A 19,559-nucleotide genomic window follows, 5' to 3' on the forward strand; every position below is an offset into this window, starting at 1 on the left:
TTACAAACCATAACTAACTACTTCACAGCTGTTCTCTGGTACTCAGATTTGCAACAACTGGGATCATGCATTTGCTCACATCTTCAAGAGAAATCAGTTTTGTCTGCTCCAGGCATAATGTACATTATCCACTTTTGAGCAATTTTTATTTTTTTAAAAAAATCATATATGGTCTGTGGAATGATTTCAGGTTCCTTTGTGGGTTTATACTAAGAAACTGTTTAGTTTTCTCCCTGAGGGGTATGGGTCCAGGCCTATAATGCATAGATTATGGTATTACATGTAATAGACATTTCTTAGTTGCCCAGTGACAGACTCAAAGACTTCTCTCAGGCCTTATCTACAGAAACAGGGAGGGAGAGGACTGATGCTTTGACCTTGCACACATGAAGTAACTGTGCCAAACAATGAGGTAGCACAAGCCTTTGAGATAGCTACATTACCTCCTTGACCATGGATCTGGCTAGACCAGGACATGACTTGAAAATGATTCTTCATTCAGTCTTATCCTTTCTTTCCCATTTCAGAAATTTCGTAGGGTGAGTTTATACGATCCCTTTCTATATGAATACGTCACCATGAGATGACATTTTTCCTGTTACACCTCCATGATTACAATTTTTTATTAATGAACTTGCTTGTTATTAATGCTATGTAATCTCACCTTCAAGTATGATTTCTTACTTCCAGAAAGCAGAATTCAATACCAGTTTCACAGCTGGTGTTTTGCCTGCCAGTGAAGTAGAGCCTGAGATCTGTCAGTAGAACATACTGAAGGTTGCTGAGCTTCTTGTCATTCTCCTTTCCCCACTTAGCAGCCATTCCTAACTATAGGAAGATGGATTCCCAGAGTCGTAGGATCTACATGGAGTAATAATCACATTGGTCAGCAGGCTGTAGTCATGAGGGAGAAGGTGGTGAAATCATTTTTTTTGTCCCTGACAAAGGAGGGTGCAGTTTCAACCCTTCTCCCTCCCCACTGCAGCTTTCCAACCCATGTGACTGTTATTTCCCATGGGTCCTGCAAAGCCAGGAATAAGTTTGCCCAGGGTCAGAAATGGCTGCTGGGGGGAGGGGGAAGCAGGGACAATCAGCCAGTCTTGCACAGTCCTTAGAATCATAGAGTTGGAAGGGACCTCTAGGGTCATCTAGTCCAACCCCCTGCACAATGCAGAAAACTCACAAACACCTCCCCCTAAATTCACAGGATCTTCATTGCTGTCAGATGGCCATCTAGCCTCTGTTTAAAAACCTCCAAGGAAGGAGAGCCCACCACCTCCCCACTGAGGAATTGCTCTAATGGTCAGGAAGTTCTTCCTAATGTTGAGCCAGAAACTCTTTTGATTTAATTTCAACCCATTGGTTCTGGTCCTACCTTCTGGGGCCACAGAAAACAATTCCACACCATCCTCTATATGACAACCCTTCAAGTATTTGAAGATGGTGATCATATCACCTCTTAGCCACCTCCTCTCCAGGCTAAATATCCCCAGCTCCTTCAACCTTTCCTCATAGGACATGGTCTCCAGACCCCTCACCATTTTTGTCACCCTCCTCTGGACCCATTCCAGCGTGTCTATATCCTTTGTAAAATGTGGTGCCCAAAACTGAACATAATACTCCAGGTGAGGTCTTATCAGAGCAAAGCAATACCATCACATCACGTGATCTGGACACTATACTTCTGTTGTTACAGCCCAAAATTGCATTTGCCTTTTTAGCCACCGCATCACACTTTTGACTCATGTTCAGCGTATGATCCACTAAGACCCCTAGATCCTTTTCGCACATACTACTGCTAAGACTAGTCTCCCCCATTCTATAACCATGCACTGGAGTTTTCCTACCTAAATGCAGAACTTTACATTTATCCCTGTTAAAATTCATTTTATTGGTTTTAGCCGTTTTCCAGCCTGTCAAGGTCATCCTGTATCCTGTTTCTGTCTTTTTCTGTGTTTGCAACCCCTCCCAATTTAGTATCATCTGCAAATTTAATAAGCATTCCCTCTATTCCCTCATCGAAATCATTGATAAAGATGTTGAACAAAACAGGTCCCAGGACAGATCCCTGAGGCACTCCACTTGTCACTCCTCTCCAAGAGGATGAGGAACCATTCACAAGCACTCTTTGAGTGCAATCTGTCAACCAGTTACAGATCCACCTAATGGTAACAGGATCCAAACCACATTTTACCAACTTGTCAACAAGGATAGTATGTGGAACCTTATCAAAAGCCTTACTGGAATCAAGATAAACGACATCTACAGCATTCCCCTGATCCAGCAAGGTAGTCACTTTCTCAAAAAAAGAGATCAGGTTAGTCTGACATGAATTGTTCTTGAGAAAATTATGCTGGCTCTTAGTAATCACATCAATTCTTTATAAATGTTCCAGGACTGATTGTTTGATTATTTGTTCTAAAACTTTTCCAGGTATAGACGTCAAGCTGACGGGTTGGTAGTTGCCCAGATCCTCTTTTTTCCCCTTCTTGAAGATGGGGACAACATTCGGCCACCTCCAATCTTCCGGCACCTCTCCTGTTCTCCAAGAATTTTCAAAAAAGCCAGAGGCTCAGAAATTACATCTGCAAGCTCTTTTAGAACCCTTGGATGCAATTCATCTGGCCCTGAGGACTTAGTTTAAAACTAGTTGTTTATGTACTAGCCCTACGCTGATCCTAGGTTGGAACTTATATGTTCTGTTTTTGCCATGTTGAGCACCATTCACCTCAGAAGAGAAGACTGAGAAAAAGTAGGAATTGAGCAGTTCTGCCCATTACCTGTTACAATTTCCCTTTCTTGCCCTCACAATGGGCCTACCATGTCCTTGCTCTTTTTCTTACTCTGAACATAAGAAAAGAACCCTTTTTTGTTGTTTTTATCATCTTTGGCCAGCCTAAGCTCATACTGAGCTTTAGCTTTCCTAACTTTTTCTCTACAAACACTGGTGATTTGTTTATATTCATCCTTGGTTATAAGGCACTCCTTACATTTCCTAAAGGAGTCTTTTTTATTTCTCAAGTCTTTAGAGAGCTGTTTATGGAGCCACTTCAGCTTCTTTAATCTTTTTCCATTTTTTCTTCTCATAGGAATCGTCTGTGATTGCACTTTCAGTATTTCGCTTTTAAGAAACTCCCACCCCTCCTGAACCCCCTTCCTCCTAAGTATTTCTGACCATGGGATTTTACCCATCATAGTTCTAAGTTTATCAAAGTTTGCCTTTCTGAAGTCCAACCTATAAGTCTGACTATGTATAGCTTTTCCCTTCCCTAAGACTGTAAATTCCAAAATCACATGGTCACTACTGCCCAGGGTGCCCACTATTTCCACTTCTTCAATCAATTCTTCCTTGTTGGTGAGAATCAAATCCAAGATAGCAGATCCCCTTGTTTCCTTCTTCACTTTCTGGAAAAGGAAGTTGTCAGCAAGACAAGTCAGGAATCTATTTGACTTTTCATTTTTAGCAGAGTTGGACTTCCAACAGATGTCAGGGTAATTGAAATTTCCCATGATCACTGTATCCCTTCTCTTGGAGAACTTTGCGATCTGCTGTAGAAGTATCTCATCCAAGTCCTCCACTTGCACCTCCACTTGCACCTGCTGCGATGACTTGGTGGTCTATAGCAGACCCCCACAATAATATCACTGTTGTTTCTTACTCCTTTTATTTTTACTCAGAGACTCTCAACTGAGCTGCCATGCTCTGATTCACATATTTCCTCACAAGTATATACCTCCTTCACACATACTGCTGCACCTCCACCCTTTCTCATTTGCCTGTCCCTTTTAAATAAGTTGTACCCCTGAATCCTAATATTCCAGTTGTGAGTGTCATCCCACCACATTTCAGTAAGGCCTATTATGTCATAGTCTCCTTTCTTTATTAGGACTTCCAGTTCCTCCTGTTTGTTTCCCATACTCTGTGCATTAGTGTAGAGACATCGGAATCCACATTTTATGCATCTCGAGGATTTGGTTTCTGTACAAGCCTGCAAATTAACATTACCTAGCGTATGTGCCACTCTCTGCAAATCTTTAATGCTCTTATCCCCAGTTTCTGGCATCATACGAGGCTTTGAATTATTGCCTCACTCCCCCATACAATTTAGTTTAAAGCCCTCCTTATTAGGGCCTCCTTGCAAGGTCCTTGTGCTGGATCTGACCCAATGTGATCATACAAGTTCATCCTTGGTTCCCCATCCGATTATATATTGCCAAATCTAATTTTTAAAAGAGACACTGGGTATTTGTTCCATGGAATTAATTCATGAGGCTGGAGTATTCTGAAATAAGGGACAGTGGGTTTGCCTGAAGAGCTATGGTAGACTGGTACAAGGGAAGTTCACACAAAAGTGTAGACATCTGCCATTCCTTCCCTGCCTTATATTTCCTCCTTCTGGGTACAAAGAAGCCCACATGGATTGGTGATACTCGTAAATGGATTGGTGACATTTGTTTATGTCTGTGCACATGTATGTGTTTGCTCATGCATGCATCTGTGTGTGATTGTGCATATATGTGTGTGTAATGTACAAATGGGTGTAGGTGTGTGCATATTTGTGTACTGTGCATATGTGCACTTCTGCTTATATATGTGCATGTGTATAGGTATGAAAAAAATGTGTGCTTGTGTATAAATACATCAGTGGGTCTCTAAGCCTAACACTAGTTTGAGTCTCTTGGCGATCCTGCCTTCCCATAGCTGAACTCTCAGTGAGCAAAAAGTGTTGACTGCAGAGTTTGAAGGTCATGTTCTTTGATCAAAAGTATATAACACTGACTGCTGTCTCCCTCCTATCCTTCAGACCTAGCAGGCTGTCTGTACTCTGCTATTAGCAAAGACCATGAATAAGAATGTCTGAGATTGGGCCAAGACCACCGCAAAGCAGCTGCTCTGAAGCCTTTCTTCTTATGGAGGAGTGTTGATAGACACTGAAACAGTCATCAACAGGCATATGGAAAGCTTGAAACCCTCTTCTCCCCCTGCAGCTGGAAAATGTCCCCTTGCTTAACCTCCCTAACTACATTGAGAGAGATCTCTGCAATGCTTCTGATCCAAAGCTCATTAAGGCAGGTAATAGATCAGGAAAGAGGCAGGCAGAGAAATACAACTCTTGCTTTTTATTTCTCTGCTTTCCTCCTCCTTGCAACATTTTCCTTCTCATTTCCATCCTCTAGTCTCTATGAATGAGGCTTTTGCTTCTTGGTGAAATGCAGCAACCCTTTATCCCAAGCTTTTCATCTCCCCTCTATATAAGTCTCAAGAGGCAGGTGGGAAGGCATTTCATCCCCAAGCCAAAGAAGGGCAAGGACAGTTAATTAGAAGAAAAGGGCCTGAGTGCAAGATGTAGCCTGGAAAAAAAAAACCTTTGATGTCTCTAATAAATGTTCTACTGAACCACTTGACTTCAAAGGCCATCATTGTTGTCAGATCTCATGAGCTATGAATCAAGTGCTGAGGAGGCATTGGAAGCACTCTAAGAGGAGGAGAAGGTTTGGTCAGGCTGTAGATGATCACAGAGTGGCATCGTGAGCTCCTTAGAGCATCTCATCAACGGACGGCCTCCTGCCCGAAGGAGATCACTCTTCCGAGCTCCTTCCGCACAAGGGAGCAGAAGATCTATGCAAGGACAACCCACATCCCTTGGGCTTCCTGTGAATAAGCAGCCAGAGCTTTCTTTATTATTAAGGTGCACACACCCTGGTATTGGATGAAGCTTCAGATCCTGAGCCTTGGCGAAACTGTTCAAATTCAATATGTCTCAAAGCGATTTTCTAAAAATTTAGATTCAGTACAAGAAAACATGAGCTAATGTTTCTTCACAAATGCTTATTCTATGGTTCTTACATGTTCTTCAGCACCATCTGCTGTACCATGCATGCTTGGTGGGAAGAATCTGAGTAACACCTTTAGTCCAATGTCTTATTAAAAACTGTCTTAGGGTGGGTTCTTTTTTTGTTTGGGATATTGCTACTGCTGTGTTTGCACTTCTCTGTAGTCCAATGCACAGTTCTGCACAGAATATTGGAAGAAAACACTTCCCTCAGTATGGATGCAGCCAGCATTGGAGACCCCAGGCAAAGATTCCAATTGTTTTAGAAACTGATTGAACGTTGCACTGGGTGCTGTGCACCCCTTCTCCATGGGGAGAAGGCAGGGATGAAGGGAGAAGCCAAAGGTTGAATAGTGAGTAGTGCTTGCAAAATGGCAATTGTCTTTTCCAAGAGGACAAATGGGGGCACAAGAAAGCAAAGTGTAGCACCTTCTAACAGAAACATCTTTAACTTGCACGCCATCTCTCTCTTTCTCTCTCCCTCTCTCCACCAGCTTCTGGAGGTACCTGCTCCTGTCTTTCTCCAACTCTACCTCCTGTTGTCACCTGTTCCTCCATGTATGTGCACGTGTGTGTGTGTGTGTGTGTGTGCATGTGGATGTGAGGCACAGAGCTTACCTTCCACAGGAGCAGAAATCGCCACTCTAACTTCGCTGCCTCTCATTTGGGTTAGTTTTTTTTTTCTCCTTTCTCCCCTTGCAGGAATTTAGATTCTCTTTCTTGTATTTCCCTTTTTTTTCTTTTCTCCCCTCATCACCGGCTGATCTAGTGATCTAGACAGAGACTTTTGGAATAACAATGACAACACAGTACAGCAGAAATGGAGCTCCTACCCTCCCAAGGAGTTTATACTAAACATATCACCTTACGCCCCATATGGTGATCCACGACTTTCCCTCAAGTGAGTCTCTCTTTACCTGATTTGATCATATATAGTAAGTATATGCGCACCCTGCCTCCCACCTCCTCTTCCTGCTCTTCCCTTCACATTCCTCTTCCTCCCTATTCCACCTCCTTCTCACACACTCCACCTCCCCCATGGACAGATGGCCATGGAGACGAGCAACCCCTCCTGCCTTCCCTACTTCCCCCTCCCCATTTTTTTAATTTAGTGGTTCCCAGCTACCAGCATATGTTCTGGTATGTAAGACTTCTCTGGCTGTTATTCCCCTCTCTTCTCCTTTTGGCTCCAGTCCTGGTCCCAAGGAAACAGGTTCTGTTGGTGGATCCACTGGCTCCAGAGTGAAGCCAGTGGCTCAACCTTTGGGCTGGACCTAAAAAACTAAATGGCTGGCTTCCATATTTGGGTTGATCCCAGTAAGAACTTTGTGTGTTCAGCCAACTAAAATGGGAGTACTGGCAGGCATGGGGTGACACATCAAAAGTCACTGCAGTACTCTTACCTCAGAGATGACCTGACTCAGGCTTTCAGCCTGCTAGCTTGTGTGGTGTTGTCAGTGAGTTGAGAACTACTGCCTTAAGCAGCTTACCAAGAGAGGCCAGCACCCTTACCGTCCCTTCCCTTGGTCCCTTTGGTTCTCCTACTCCTCACTCCCTTCTCTGCAGCACAGGACGGGGTTGCCCGTTTTGGTCATCATCTCAGCGTGTTCTCTGCATCTGCACTGTGTGGTGATGGTGATGGTAAGCTCTCTCACTAACATGCTTTTTTTCTCCCTTCACCTGCACAGTGCCTCTCCTAACGGTCTTATCCATTGTTCAACCCTTCGTTGTCTATGGAATAAAATAACTTTGGCTGCCACCATAATCTCACAACCAAACCAGGGCTGCCTGCTGTCTTTGCCTGGGACAAAGGTTCTCTTTGGCTCTTTCTTTTGCAGTGCTGATGTCTCTCTTTCTCTTTGTCTGTCTGTCCCTTGTCTGTCTGTCTCTCTCTTTCTCTCCCTTCTCTTTTCCTCCCCTTTGTGTGACCTCCTTCTCACTGCAATCTGCCTCCACCTTCCTTTTCTGGTGTGCACTAGTGGCTCATTGCTATCAGGTGCAAAGCTGGCTGCCTCAGCCACATCAGGGTTGGCAGGGGAGCGAGAAGGACGGCATGGGGAGAGGCAGCAGCTCCGAGAGGACGGCATGAAGAGCAGCGTGTCTGCCCAGAGTGAACCCAGCATTGGGAAGGCGGGGAGAGGCCGATGGCAAACGGTGCAGAGCCACCTAGCAGCAGGGAAACTCAGCCTATCCAAGTGAGTGAGAGTACATCGTGGGCCTGGCCCTACCTCATGGCCCAGAATTGCAGCTAGGGGGAAGAAACAAAAACAGCAACCATGCGACAGTCTTTGTGCTGAGTCAGATAGAGGACAGGAATGCAAAGGCAATGGATGTGACACCCTCATATAGAGGAGAGCAGTGATCAATGAGAAAAGTTCAGTTGTGCAAGAGCGGAAACAGCTGTATTTCCTACTCCCCCTGCCATCACATACGCAGTTTTATCCGGTAACAGAGTGTGCAAATAAATAAATAAAATAGTTTTCAAAAGGTTAGAGCCTCATTTCGGCATCACAATTTGGTCTCCAAGTGACCGTGTACCTGGGGCTCCTGCTCAGATAGCCTTTCTGTTCCTTTCCTTAGCCAGCAGTAGTGCAGTAAATATTTCTCAGTAAAACATTTCCCCCCATTTGATATCATTTAGACCGGCTTAAAGATTAGTCCCAAATGTATTTATTCCAGATGATTTCAAAGCAACTTTGTGGGGAGGGCTAGATGGAGTTCCTCTATTTCTGCTGTGGACTTGCACAAAGAAACTGGGCGGGATTCAAGTAAGTGATGATAATGACAAAATAGTAGTTAATTGGTCCTAATAAAAGGCATTATATAATACTACTGTTTCTGCAAAATAATATTTATTAGTTAAAAGGTATGTACAATAATGAAAGAAAATAAGCCTTGCCTGCATGTTAATCTACAAAAAAAAATGGGAAAGGGCACATAAGGAAAGAGAAGGGGAGAGATAGAGAGACCAGAGAAGAAAGGTTCTGACTCAGATCTTCTGGTAACTTTTAAGTACATTGCTCATAGGCACATCAGAGCTGCCCTCTGTATTGGGTCTAGTTGGGCTGTCCCACTGAGTATTCCATCTTCAGCAGTGAAAACAAAGCTAGATGCTACAAAGCAGACATACTGAGTAACCATCCTTCAAGAGTACACATGCTCCAGGGAAATTCTGGAATCCTTCAGAAGTGTGAGCCTGGAATGCGATTCATTCCAGCCCCCAGCCCGCACTCCCACTTGTTTTCAGTCACGGTAGCTTGTGATGTCCTGAGCAGTATGATTCAATAACTGTTTTCTAGAGTGGCTGTTGACTGACATCTCCTGTTAGGTTTTCTAATTCCACTTTGAGTCCAGCTCTTACTTCTGACTCTACAGATATAATAATGTAGCTTCTTTAAACTGTTTTGGATTAAGAAAATAGTAGTCTTCCTTCTACTGTTTGCCCCATTCTTGAAGCCTAGGAGCCATCCCACAGATGTCTCTTTTTATGTTGCATTTTTTTGGCCATGTGCCAAAAGTATGATAACCTGCAGTGTGACTCTCAGTTAAGGCCCTCTTTGATGACAATCCTACCTTTTCCAGCTAAAATAAAAACACAGTTCCTTGTGATCTGGACATATACAAACCTTGGTGGAATGTTTGAGGATTTATTACATGTCCCCTTTAGGTCACTCATACAGGGCGCACTTGCAACTCAAGTAAACAGGCTGCATTCCATGGATCAGTAGCCTTATAGTAGAAATATTACCCAACATTTCGAAGTACCTCTACTGAAGTTTTCCATAAGCATTTTTAAAAGAAGTACACATGTGCATTATTCAGTTCAAACTGCTATATTATCTTGCTATTCATGAATAATAATTATAGTTCTGTTTTGCAACATGCAGTAGTAGCTTCTTTAAACATAAGTGAAGCGGCAGAAATTGTGGCTATGATACTAGAGACATTATTGATATTATATTAACTGTTTTTGCTTAAAAATTATATTAGAATTTTGCCACTATAAATAGGATTGTTATAAGTTCAAATGTAACACTCTGATTCGAGAAAGCAACAGGCAAACTGGAAGAAAACCACACGTGAAGCAAGCACGATGCTTGTTGTCTCTGCCACAGCAGCTCCCAGTGCTAGAAGCAAATCACAGTTGTAAACAGAGGTGGTTCTTGGTCATTCTAGGGCCCTGGAAAAAGTCAAGGATAGGACCCCAGAATCACTGCTGCCACCCTTCGTGCTGCCCCTTCCCCTGAATCAAACAAGGAGTCGCCCTCGCCCTGTGTGAGGTGGATAGAAACCACCGCTATCATTGGAAGTCACTGCCCAAGCCCCAGATGGGGCAGGTGCAAGCTGGAAAAAGTCTGCTCTCCTTTTCCTTTGAGAGAGCAGGGGTATGGGTAGCCTACCCCCCACCCAAGCATGGGACCTGCCTGCCCCTGTTGCCCATTGGCTTAGACCAGGGGTCCTCAACCTTTTTAAATAGGGGGCCAGTTCACTGTCCCTCAGACTGTTGGAGGGCCGGACTGCCGTTACTGTACAAGGCCGCGGGCCGTCAGTTCTCCATCTTCTGCATCTCGCTCCCTTCCCCACACCACACACCCTGGCCTGGGAACTCACCTCACCTCGGTATCACCTCACACTCTGTCTCCGCCGCCTCAGCCCAGTGCCGGAAGTGTGCGTTGCTAACGCAAGTTTAGATCGAACGTCACTTCCGGTCTGATTTTGCCATAACCCGGCGGGCCGCATAAACGTCCTCAGCGGGCCGCATCTGGCCCGCGGGCCGTAGGTTGAGGACCCCTGGCTTAGACTGTGCCTGGATGTAAAAACAATTTGTCTTTTAGGCAGCGAGGATGGCTTGGGTGAAAACAGCAAGCAATATTCCAGCTACATGTGCCCTTCACATTTGATATGTGTATCACATCTTGGATCATGGCTAAGACAATATTCATACTTATGTGACTTATATTTCTATGGCATTATAATTTGCCAGACGTTCTTTATTTGACTGGTCCAATGAGTGAAACCCGTGTACTACAAGATAACCAGTCAATTTTAGAGTTGGCAAAGGATTTTTTGTTTTTTGTTTTGCTATTGAGGAAACTCACCAGGCTTCAAGAATTAACTGCCAGATTCCACATTGGTTCCCCCTATGACCCACCAGATACCACATTTCATGGACTAAACTTGATTCTGCCCTAGCCCCATCTTCTGATAGCAGAGTGGGCTGAGAGGAACGTGCTCCAAATAGTATAATACAGTACAGTAAGGCAGACAATGAGAGATGTTTTAACTGCCTCATCCACGTGATTCTTTTCACACACACACACAATTACCTCCCCCCTCCCCTTGCTTTTTACAGGAAATGGGGAAGAGGTGAATAAATACATGAGGCTGCCTCAGTACCTCTTGTTTGACTAAGGTCCTATGTCAAATCAATTATCCCTAAATTTGTATCAGTGTCCCATTTCCAGGAAGTATAGCCTTGAGATCTATTTGCAACATTGATGGTAATAACCATAAAGGCTGTCTTACAAATAGTTATGTGAAATGAACTTTTCAGTTAGAACGATTTCCATCAGTGGAGTACAACTTCCTCTCCCCCCCACCACTGCAGCCCAAAATGTCCCCTAAACTGCTGTTTCTGGGGTGGGGGGTGGGGATCCCAAGAATTACATGAGGGCAAAGACTTGCCACGGGAAGGAGGAATTTGCAAAAATATCTCCTGATTCAGTTAGTGGAAATCCTCTGTGAGATCCAACACAACGTCTTTAAAAAGTACTCTTTTAGAGTTACTCACATGCTATAGCATTACATTTAGTCACCTAACAGATGCTGGCCAGAGATTTCTCCCAAACCCTAAAATGTCCTAAAATTCTTTCTGAAACCTACTGTCAGCTGTCACTCCACTGCCTTACGCATCCTGCACATACAAATTATTGTCCCAGAGAAGGTGTAAGACATTTGGGAGTGACAATATCTGTAAAGAATATTCACATTATTTCTGGCTGTGAAATCACCCCTTGACTAACTTTGAAGCATTGCTGTTTTAATGAAGCTTTTTGTTGAGTAAACTGATCTGTAATGCATCCCTTATAGTGGAAACTCTTGCGACTGGGTTGTTCCTGTATTTGGCATGTGTGTTTCTGTCATGGAACGCTACTTTGCTTTGTCTGTCTGGCTGAGAGAGCTCTTTTTGTTTGCTTGCACAATGACATTGTGATAGAAACTACAAGTGGGATAAGAGACCAGCAGATACCAGAGAGCCAGGTGTGGCTGGTACAGTCCCTTCAGCACTGGGACTGCTTCCCACACAGCAATTACCCTTGATAGAAATTTATACGTTCTGCTGGCTTCAGGCCTAGAGGAGCCAATTTTAGTTTCCTGTGACTGAGCGGTTGAAAATTGGACTAATTTAGGATTTGATAGAAAACTGAAATGAGGTCATTGCATGCAGAAGAGGCAATGGCTGGGAAAGGCCCATTTCTGCTTACGGCCTGACACCCAGTAGGTTGGGCTTAGAAACTTAGAAATATCCAAACAGACTCATTGGTATTAGATGTACACAGACATATCAAAATAATTTTTCAAGGCAGAAAAAGGGGAATGGATCTCTTTGCTTACACAGGTTTTCATAATCCCTCTTTCATCTTTTCTTCCTCTGACCCCTCTCTCTCTCTCTCTCTCTCTCTTTCTCCTCTCACAAATTTTCTCATCATAATACACAAAGATGCAACTTTGCTATTGCATCACTGGCATCAGCATTTTTTGCTGCTTTTGGCGAAGGTAGACACTCACTCTGGCTCAGTCCACAGCTACAGCAAATGAGAGATGCTAGAATCTTCTGCCAAGAGTTCCTGGTTTCCATGCTTCCTTAAGTCCGTTTGGTAACCGGATTTGGTTTGTTTTTTTTTTAAATGACGATAAAACTGGCCTGTGAGCATTTTGTGACTACCAGCCCCATCTGGCTGCTCTGGAGTGATTGCTGCTATCAAAAGCTCAAGCCTGAAATGGCAGCAGAGTTTGGACAGAAGCAGAGATGGTGAACGATAAGACTTGTGGGTGATGACCTGACTGTGCACCTTTGTCCTGTCATGTGTTCATTTGTCTGATCAGTGATTTCCCATCTCTGTGTGATACCTGATCATGTCCTTCAGGGTACACCCAAATAACATAAATCATTATATAATTCCAGTGCCTTCCATATCTCTCTTTCATCCATATACTTTGTAACGGATTTGTCACTATGACCCCTTTCTTGCACAGTTCTCTTCTCTAAATACAGCTTAAGTTTGAACTGCAGGCTGGGCTGTTCATAAAGGAAGGAGGGTGAGAGGAACCAACTTCCAAACCATAGAAGAAACGAATTCTGTGCACCCAACAAGTTATGCAAATCAATACAACGTCTGCAAATTTTGCACTCAGAGTTTAATCTTGACACCTTTCATTTCCACAAAAGTTAGAATATGGGACAAGAACAGAAGAATATTGTAAGTAAGAGGATTTGATGAGTATTGGAAGGTAGTTGGAGATCATAAGGGAGGGCAGATGGCTATGCCTTGGACAGAAGATAGCAATGCCTGTGAGGTTTAAAATATCACTGTACAAACACATGAGCTAACAGCCCATTTCTAACTGAACAAAGGCTGATATCTCCAGGAATCCAAATCCCGTGCCACATGCCAGATTACATCTTGGGTTTCACAAGTGCACACTTGGAGAAGGTGAACAGCCCTGGCCAGGGTGGGGCGGGGGGAGGCTGTTTTGTAACTACCTGCATGCTTCCTTTCATGTTTGTTCATGGCTATGTCTGATCCTCTCATCTGTTTGGCTGAATGGCTATTCATGTTTGGCATCATTTTACTGGATGGATATTCAGCCACCTGCTCCGTATGGTTAGCTGTGGAGTTTTATCATGTCTTTTGACACCTATCTCTATCTCTGTATTGTCTTTTTTAGCTTTATGTCCTGTCCTGTACTTCATAGGTGACAGGTCTTACCTAACAAGGAAGTCTTTCACGTGTAGTACTGTGTGGTCACCTTATTTTCCCCTTCCCAAATGCATCTCTTGTCCTTTCTTCCAAGAAGCTACCCACTCATTATGTGCAAATACATACTAGAAGCCCTACACGGAGTGGTGGTTTGGGGCTTTTCTCTTTTAGAAAAGCCGCTTTGGAAGGAGTGATTGACTACAGAACAGTGACAGGAGAAGGGGGCACATAGCTGTTTAGGTGTTTGCCATTTCCCCACTCCAGATCGCTTTTCCAGGAGCCTTTCCCCCATACCTGGTGAAGCTTCATGTGTCCTGGTCACTTTTGAGCCCTTGCAAAGTGGATTTTCTAAACTAAGCAAATGGCATTGAGGCTCTAATACATGCATTAGTTACCCCCTTACATTTTTAGTTGAACACCTAAGATGTTTACAAACATGCATCATGCATGTGCATTGTCACCAGCTACATGTGTCTGAAGTTCCATGTGGAATATACTCTCCAAGGGGAGTTCAGACATGTCTCTGTGTATTGTTGGAAATGACCCTAAGAATCAAATTCTCTAAGTTCTTTAGTGACAAAGAGCTCCATCTCTTTGAACTCTTCAAGATATTGGTAGCTGATGGTGAGGATGTCACCTACTAAAAACATAGTCACACCCTAAAATATCAAATCTTGACTCAGGAGCTCCTGTATATTCCATTACTCTTGGGAGAATGGAGGACAGCTTGAATCCAGCCTTTTCTCATTCTTATGGGTAGCTGTGCTGTTTCTAAAAGCAGAACTAGATGTGATGGCAGCACACAGAACTGGAAGACAACTAGATGTGACAGCAGTTGTAAAGCAGAGAGATAATTTGAAGTGGAGATGTGAAGACTTGGAGTGATGGGGGAATTTTTCCTCTGCCTGCCATTTTACATGCACACTTTAATGCTCACAGATAACCTTTTCCCCAGCCTCCAATTCCTAGGCTGCATCAACACATCTTTGGATATTGCACTCTTCTTGCATTATAGTAGTCATTGGCAACTGGGTTTTCCTGTGTGGACAAGACAGTCCAGATGCAAATGATTGCTAAGGGAATGAAGAGCACAATATCCAGTGATGTGTGGATATTGGATGTGATCCAAGACTGGAATTAAACCCAGGTAGAAGAAAAATGGTCTGTGGAGACAAGTTGCAAGAGGAAAAGCAGTAAGTGGAGGAAAGAACCAGCACTCATCTACTCTGTCCACTTTTCTTTGTGATAGATTAGCCATGTGTTACAGATTTTTGGTAGTGACTCCCATTTGAATGAATACATTTTCTATCTTCAGACCTTATTTTTCATTCAAGCAGACTGCTGAACTTTCACTGAGAATTTCCTTGCATGGACAGCGATCTGGGCAGATTCTAGGAACTTTACTGAGAAATCATCTCATTCTGGCCTTGCAGTCTGCAGACCTGAAACTGCTGCCATAATCTATTCAATGGTCTCTGTAGTGGGGGTGTCACCTTTCATGGGCAGCTTCTTCTGCTTTTAACAGCTACGCAGAGGGTAGAGATGCAACAACTGCCATGCAGCAGCATTTTTGTTGTGGCTTTGGCTATTCAAGGGACAGAATATATGGGGAAAATATTTGAAATAATTGTGTGCCTCTGAAGGACAATGCTACCTGAATTCCCAAAGAAAGTAGGGAAGTACTGAAGAAATAACTGAGCCCTGGAGCATACTACCACTTAGCCATCAGTGTCTGTGAAAGCATTTCCAGGATACATGAGAGAACCTAATCCCACAACCACTTCTGGGAGGTGTGTCGAACCAGCCAATGGGAGAGTGGTTGTTGGGCATGCTGCTTGTCACTGGTGGCAGCACAGCCGCCAGGGGATTTCCCTGTGCAAGGCAGCCTAATTAGTTCTGAAATTAGGGCTGCTGTGCTGCATCCTTCCAAATTAAGGGGAAGGAAGAGGAGAAGTCATTTCACAGGCAATCTCACACTGAGCCCCAAGGTTTGGAGATCATCTCTGAGACAAGAAAGCCCAGCAAGATGGCCACTGAGCAGGGGCTCCATTCTGCTAGAGAAATAGGTGAGGGGCCAAAACACCAAAGGACAATGTGCCGCTTCCAAAGGTGTCTGGCAGAGAGAATGCTGTGCTGGGGCATCTTCTCTCTAACTCTCTGCTTTTCCTTCCTCCAATTTTGCCCCTTCACCTTCTTCTCCTTTTTCTCCTTTCCCTCGTCCATCACCTCCCTAAGTTTTGAGGATTCCACCATGTCCACAGCCACTACCCTTGAGTATATCCCCACCTCAGCAGGAGACCCGAAATGCCAGCGCCCACGCACCCTGATGCGCCAGCAGAGCCTCCAGCAGCCTCTCAGCCAGCACCAGAAACCTAACCACAGCCAGCCCACCACCAGCCAGAGCCTGGGTCAGCTGCAAACCCACTCCAGCTCTACCAGTGGCAACCCTCGGGGCTGTCGGAGTGGGCAGTCACGGCAAGGGATCTCTGCTGGTGCCAAGCACAGAACAGCTGGTGGACGCAGCCGCTCTAACCCCGGGAGCTGGGACCATGTGGTGGGGCAGATACGGAATCGAGGCTTGGATATGAAGTCTTTCCTGTAAGTTTTTGTGCTCTTTTCTCTTTTTCTCTGTGTGTGTCTCAGACTTGCATATGATTCTGCTTACGCCCTGTTTGCTCGGTTCCAGTGAGTTTTCAGTAGTTGGCATCAAAGTTAGCAATATTGTAAGCTCCTGTTGCAGAAAAGCTAACTCCTAGCAAACCAAAAAAACCCCTACCTGTTCTGTTTCTTGGCCCAGAGAGATCTTTTTCACCTTAGATGCTACAAACTGGCCGGTTTCAGACCCATACTCTATCCTTCTAACACACAGTGCCAAGGAGGATAGGGGAGTCTCTCACTATCTCCACTTGAACCTGAGGACCTTTTGCTCTCAGTTCTTCCCTGCTTGAAATTATTCCTTTATTTTATTCCTCAGCTTTATAACATTTAGGAGAGTCTCCAAATGCAGAATTTGCTTTCTCGTATATTTAACACCCCTGAACTTTAATCCCATGAAAACAAATATTTATGGAATGTGTGTTCTTTCCCGATTTTCAGTTCTGTTACACCTTGGCATCCTGCCCTCTTAATTTTGGGCACACTGTTATTTAAATAGTATCATTTGAAGCCTTAGGTTATGACAGATCCAGTCTTTGTTTAAAGGCTGGACAACAGGACCTTCTGATTTATTCTTGCTGGCCATGCTGCCGGTGGATTCTTGTAGCTAAGGAGTATAGGTTTCTATATTAGAGAAATAATAGTGGTATGTGGTGGGGTCACATAAAAAACTCACTATATGTTCATGCAGAAATTGCAAATAAGAGACTCATGGCTATTCTGGAAGCCTGGGAGCTAAGCAGGGATTTGCACCAGATTCAAACCCATGTTCAAACCTAGCAGTCTAGCCTTATTTTTTTCTTCTTTGGGGGAGAAAGAAGCCTAGCAAATTTAGGGATTTCCCTTCCCTTCTTTTTTGGTTAACATTAAGGTTTCCTTTACATCACTGCAAAACTGACAAATCCTCCTAGAAAGAGGTGATTCTTCTGTGCCCCTTTACAAATAGGCATTTGGTCTTCTTATCCATGAAATCTGTGCCTATCAGCTCTTCAGATTCACCTTGCTGTGATCTGGAAAGGTGGCTTTGTCAGAGCGGTTTGAAATGTGTGATTTTTTAATCTGTTTAAAATACTTTCCCTGTTGGTGACAGCTTCTAAATTCCAAGCATCGAGGGCTAATCTGAAGCCTTTGCTGTCATCATATGTAGGAGTGTGACTGTTACTTATTTTCTGCAGTGGGAGGGGGTCATAGTATATGGTTAGAGAGGGAAATTCTTAGCTCAGTGGTAATCCATTTATTACATAGGACAGGGGTGACCAATGGTAGCTCTCCAGATGTTTTTTTTTGCCTACAACTCCCATCAGCCCCAGCCATTGGCCATACTGGCTAGGGCTGATGGGAGTTGTAGGCAAAAAGAACATCTGGAGAGCTACCGTTGGCCACCCCTGACATATGAACATATGAACCTGCCTTATACTGAATCAGACCCTCGGTCCATCAAAGTCAGTATTGTCTTCTCAGACTGGCAGCGGCTCTCCAGGGTCTCAAGCTGGGGTTTTTCACACCTATTTGCCTGGACCCTTTTTTGGAGATGCCAGGGATTGAACCTGGGACCTTCTGCTTCTCAAGCAGATGCTCTACCACTGAGCCACCGTCCCTCCTCAGACATAGGAGACTAAGTTGGGAGTTATATTTGTCCATAGCCAAATTCAAAAACAAAACTGTGTAATATGTTTTATTAAGACAAACCATAGTAACACAATATAGTGTCTTGGCATTTCCAAGAACTCTTAATCAGGCTGGATGATAATGCCAGATTATCATTTGAAGCAAAACTTCTAAGCATCTTTGCAGTTGTGAGCTCACTAGAGAAAAGGAAACAGGCTGTGCCCAGAAATAGCAAAGAAAGAGGTTTTTGTAACTGGAAATCAAATGAATAGGTTACTGTTTAAGAATCAGTAGATGATTGCCTGGCTCAGGAAAAAGAGTATTGCAGGCTTTCTTTTTTTATTTGTTTGTTTCAATTTATATTCCGCCCTCCCTGCAAGCAGGCTCAGGGTGGGTCACAACAGACTCTAAAGCATATAAAATAAGTTACAGACAATAAAAACAACTAAAAACACCATGACTTAAAAACAGATCATATAATTTATCCATATACATGGTTTTTAGTTGGTGCCACTATAGGGCTCTAGGGTCTTCTAGTCTGGGCCTCATAAGGTGGTAGCTTCAGCAGGGGAGGCTGGGTGTTTTATTGGACGCCTGCTGCCTCAGCCTGGTGGAACAGCTCCATTTTACAGGCCCTGAGGAATGATAATAAATCCTGCAGGGCCCTGATCTCAGCCAGGAGCACGTTTCACAAGGCCAGGTTCAAGCCAGAAAAAGCTCTGGCCTTGGTCAAGGCTAAGCGGACGTTCCTTGGGCCAGGGACAACCTCTCCAGGGCATATATGAGGAGAGGTAGTCCCTCAAGTATGTCAGTCCCAGGCTGCTCAGAGCTTTAAAGGTCAGTACCAACACCTTGAAACAGATCTGGTACTCAATTGGTAGCCTGTGCAGTTGGCGTAGTGCCAGCTGAATGTGTGCCCACACAGGTGATGCAGTCAGCAGATGTGCAACTGCATTTTGCACCAGCTGGAGTTTCTGGATCAGCCACAAGGGCAAGCCTGTGTACAGCGAGTTACAATAATCAAGCCTAGAAGTGACCATAGAAAGTGAGGCATCCAGGATCAATCCCAGGCTCCTAAGCTTCTGGGCTGGCACAAGTGATGCACCATCCAGGGTAGGCAGTCCTATTCCCTCAACTCCCCCCCAGCTCAGGTATAGGACTTCCTTCTTCATTGGATTATGTTTCACCCAGCTCTGCTGTAGCCACCCAGCCATAGCTTCCAATGCCCTGGTCAGATTTTCTGGGGTTTTGGCAGCCAACCATCAACAGATCAAGCTGGGTGTCATCTGCATATTGGTGACAGCCCAGCCCAAACCCCCTGACCAGTTGGGTAGGGGGTGCATGTAGATGCTGAAAAACATTGGTGAGAGAATTGCCCTCTGCAGCACCCCACATTCAAGTGGGTATTATGGGGAGACCCTCTCTCAAAGTTCTGGATGTAATGAATGGCTGGAATCAGAGAACTCCATGTATCAAAGGG

The 19,559-nt window shown here is 44.2% G+C and overlaps 1 protein-coding gene and 1 non-coding gene across 8 annotated transcripts in view; one reads left to right on the forward strand and one right to left on the reverse strand.

Annotated features, from left to right (window-relative positions):
- Positions 1–19,559, forward strand: part of SYT7 (synaptotagmin 7) — a 335,907-nt gene that overhangs the window by 251,930 nt on the left and 64,418 nt on the right. For 2 of the 7 annotated variants that reach the window (XM_060262269.1, XM_060262270.1), the window contains exon 4: positions 6,604–6,735. The exons of 1 other annotated variant lie outside the window; for it this stretch is intronic. In XM_060262269.1, coding sequence (XP_060118252.1) covers positions 6,604–6,735 — 132 coding nt within the window. Of the gene's footprint in view, positions 1–6,603; positions 6,736–7,813; positions 8,030–16,051; positions 16,415–19,559 lie in introns of all 7 variants that reach the window. 4 more of the 7 variants (XM_060262265.1, XM_060262268.1, XM_060262266.1 and 1 more) reach the window with 4 other exon arrangements.
- Positions 17,998–18,064, reverse strand: TRNAL-GAG (transfer RNA leucine (anticodon GAG)). The gene has a single exon. It is a non-coding gene; the product is annotated as a tRNA-Leu (tRNA).

Source organism: Heteronotia binoei, chromosome 21 (assembly GCF_032191835.1).
Source record: "Heteronotia binoei isolate CCM8104 ecotype False Entrance Well chromosome 21, APGP_CSIRO_Hbin_v1, whole genome shotgun sequence".
Lineage (NCBI taxonomy): Eukaryota > Metazoa > Chordata > Lepidosauria > Squamata > Gekkonidae > Heteronotia > Heteronotia binoei.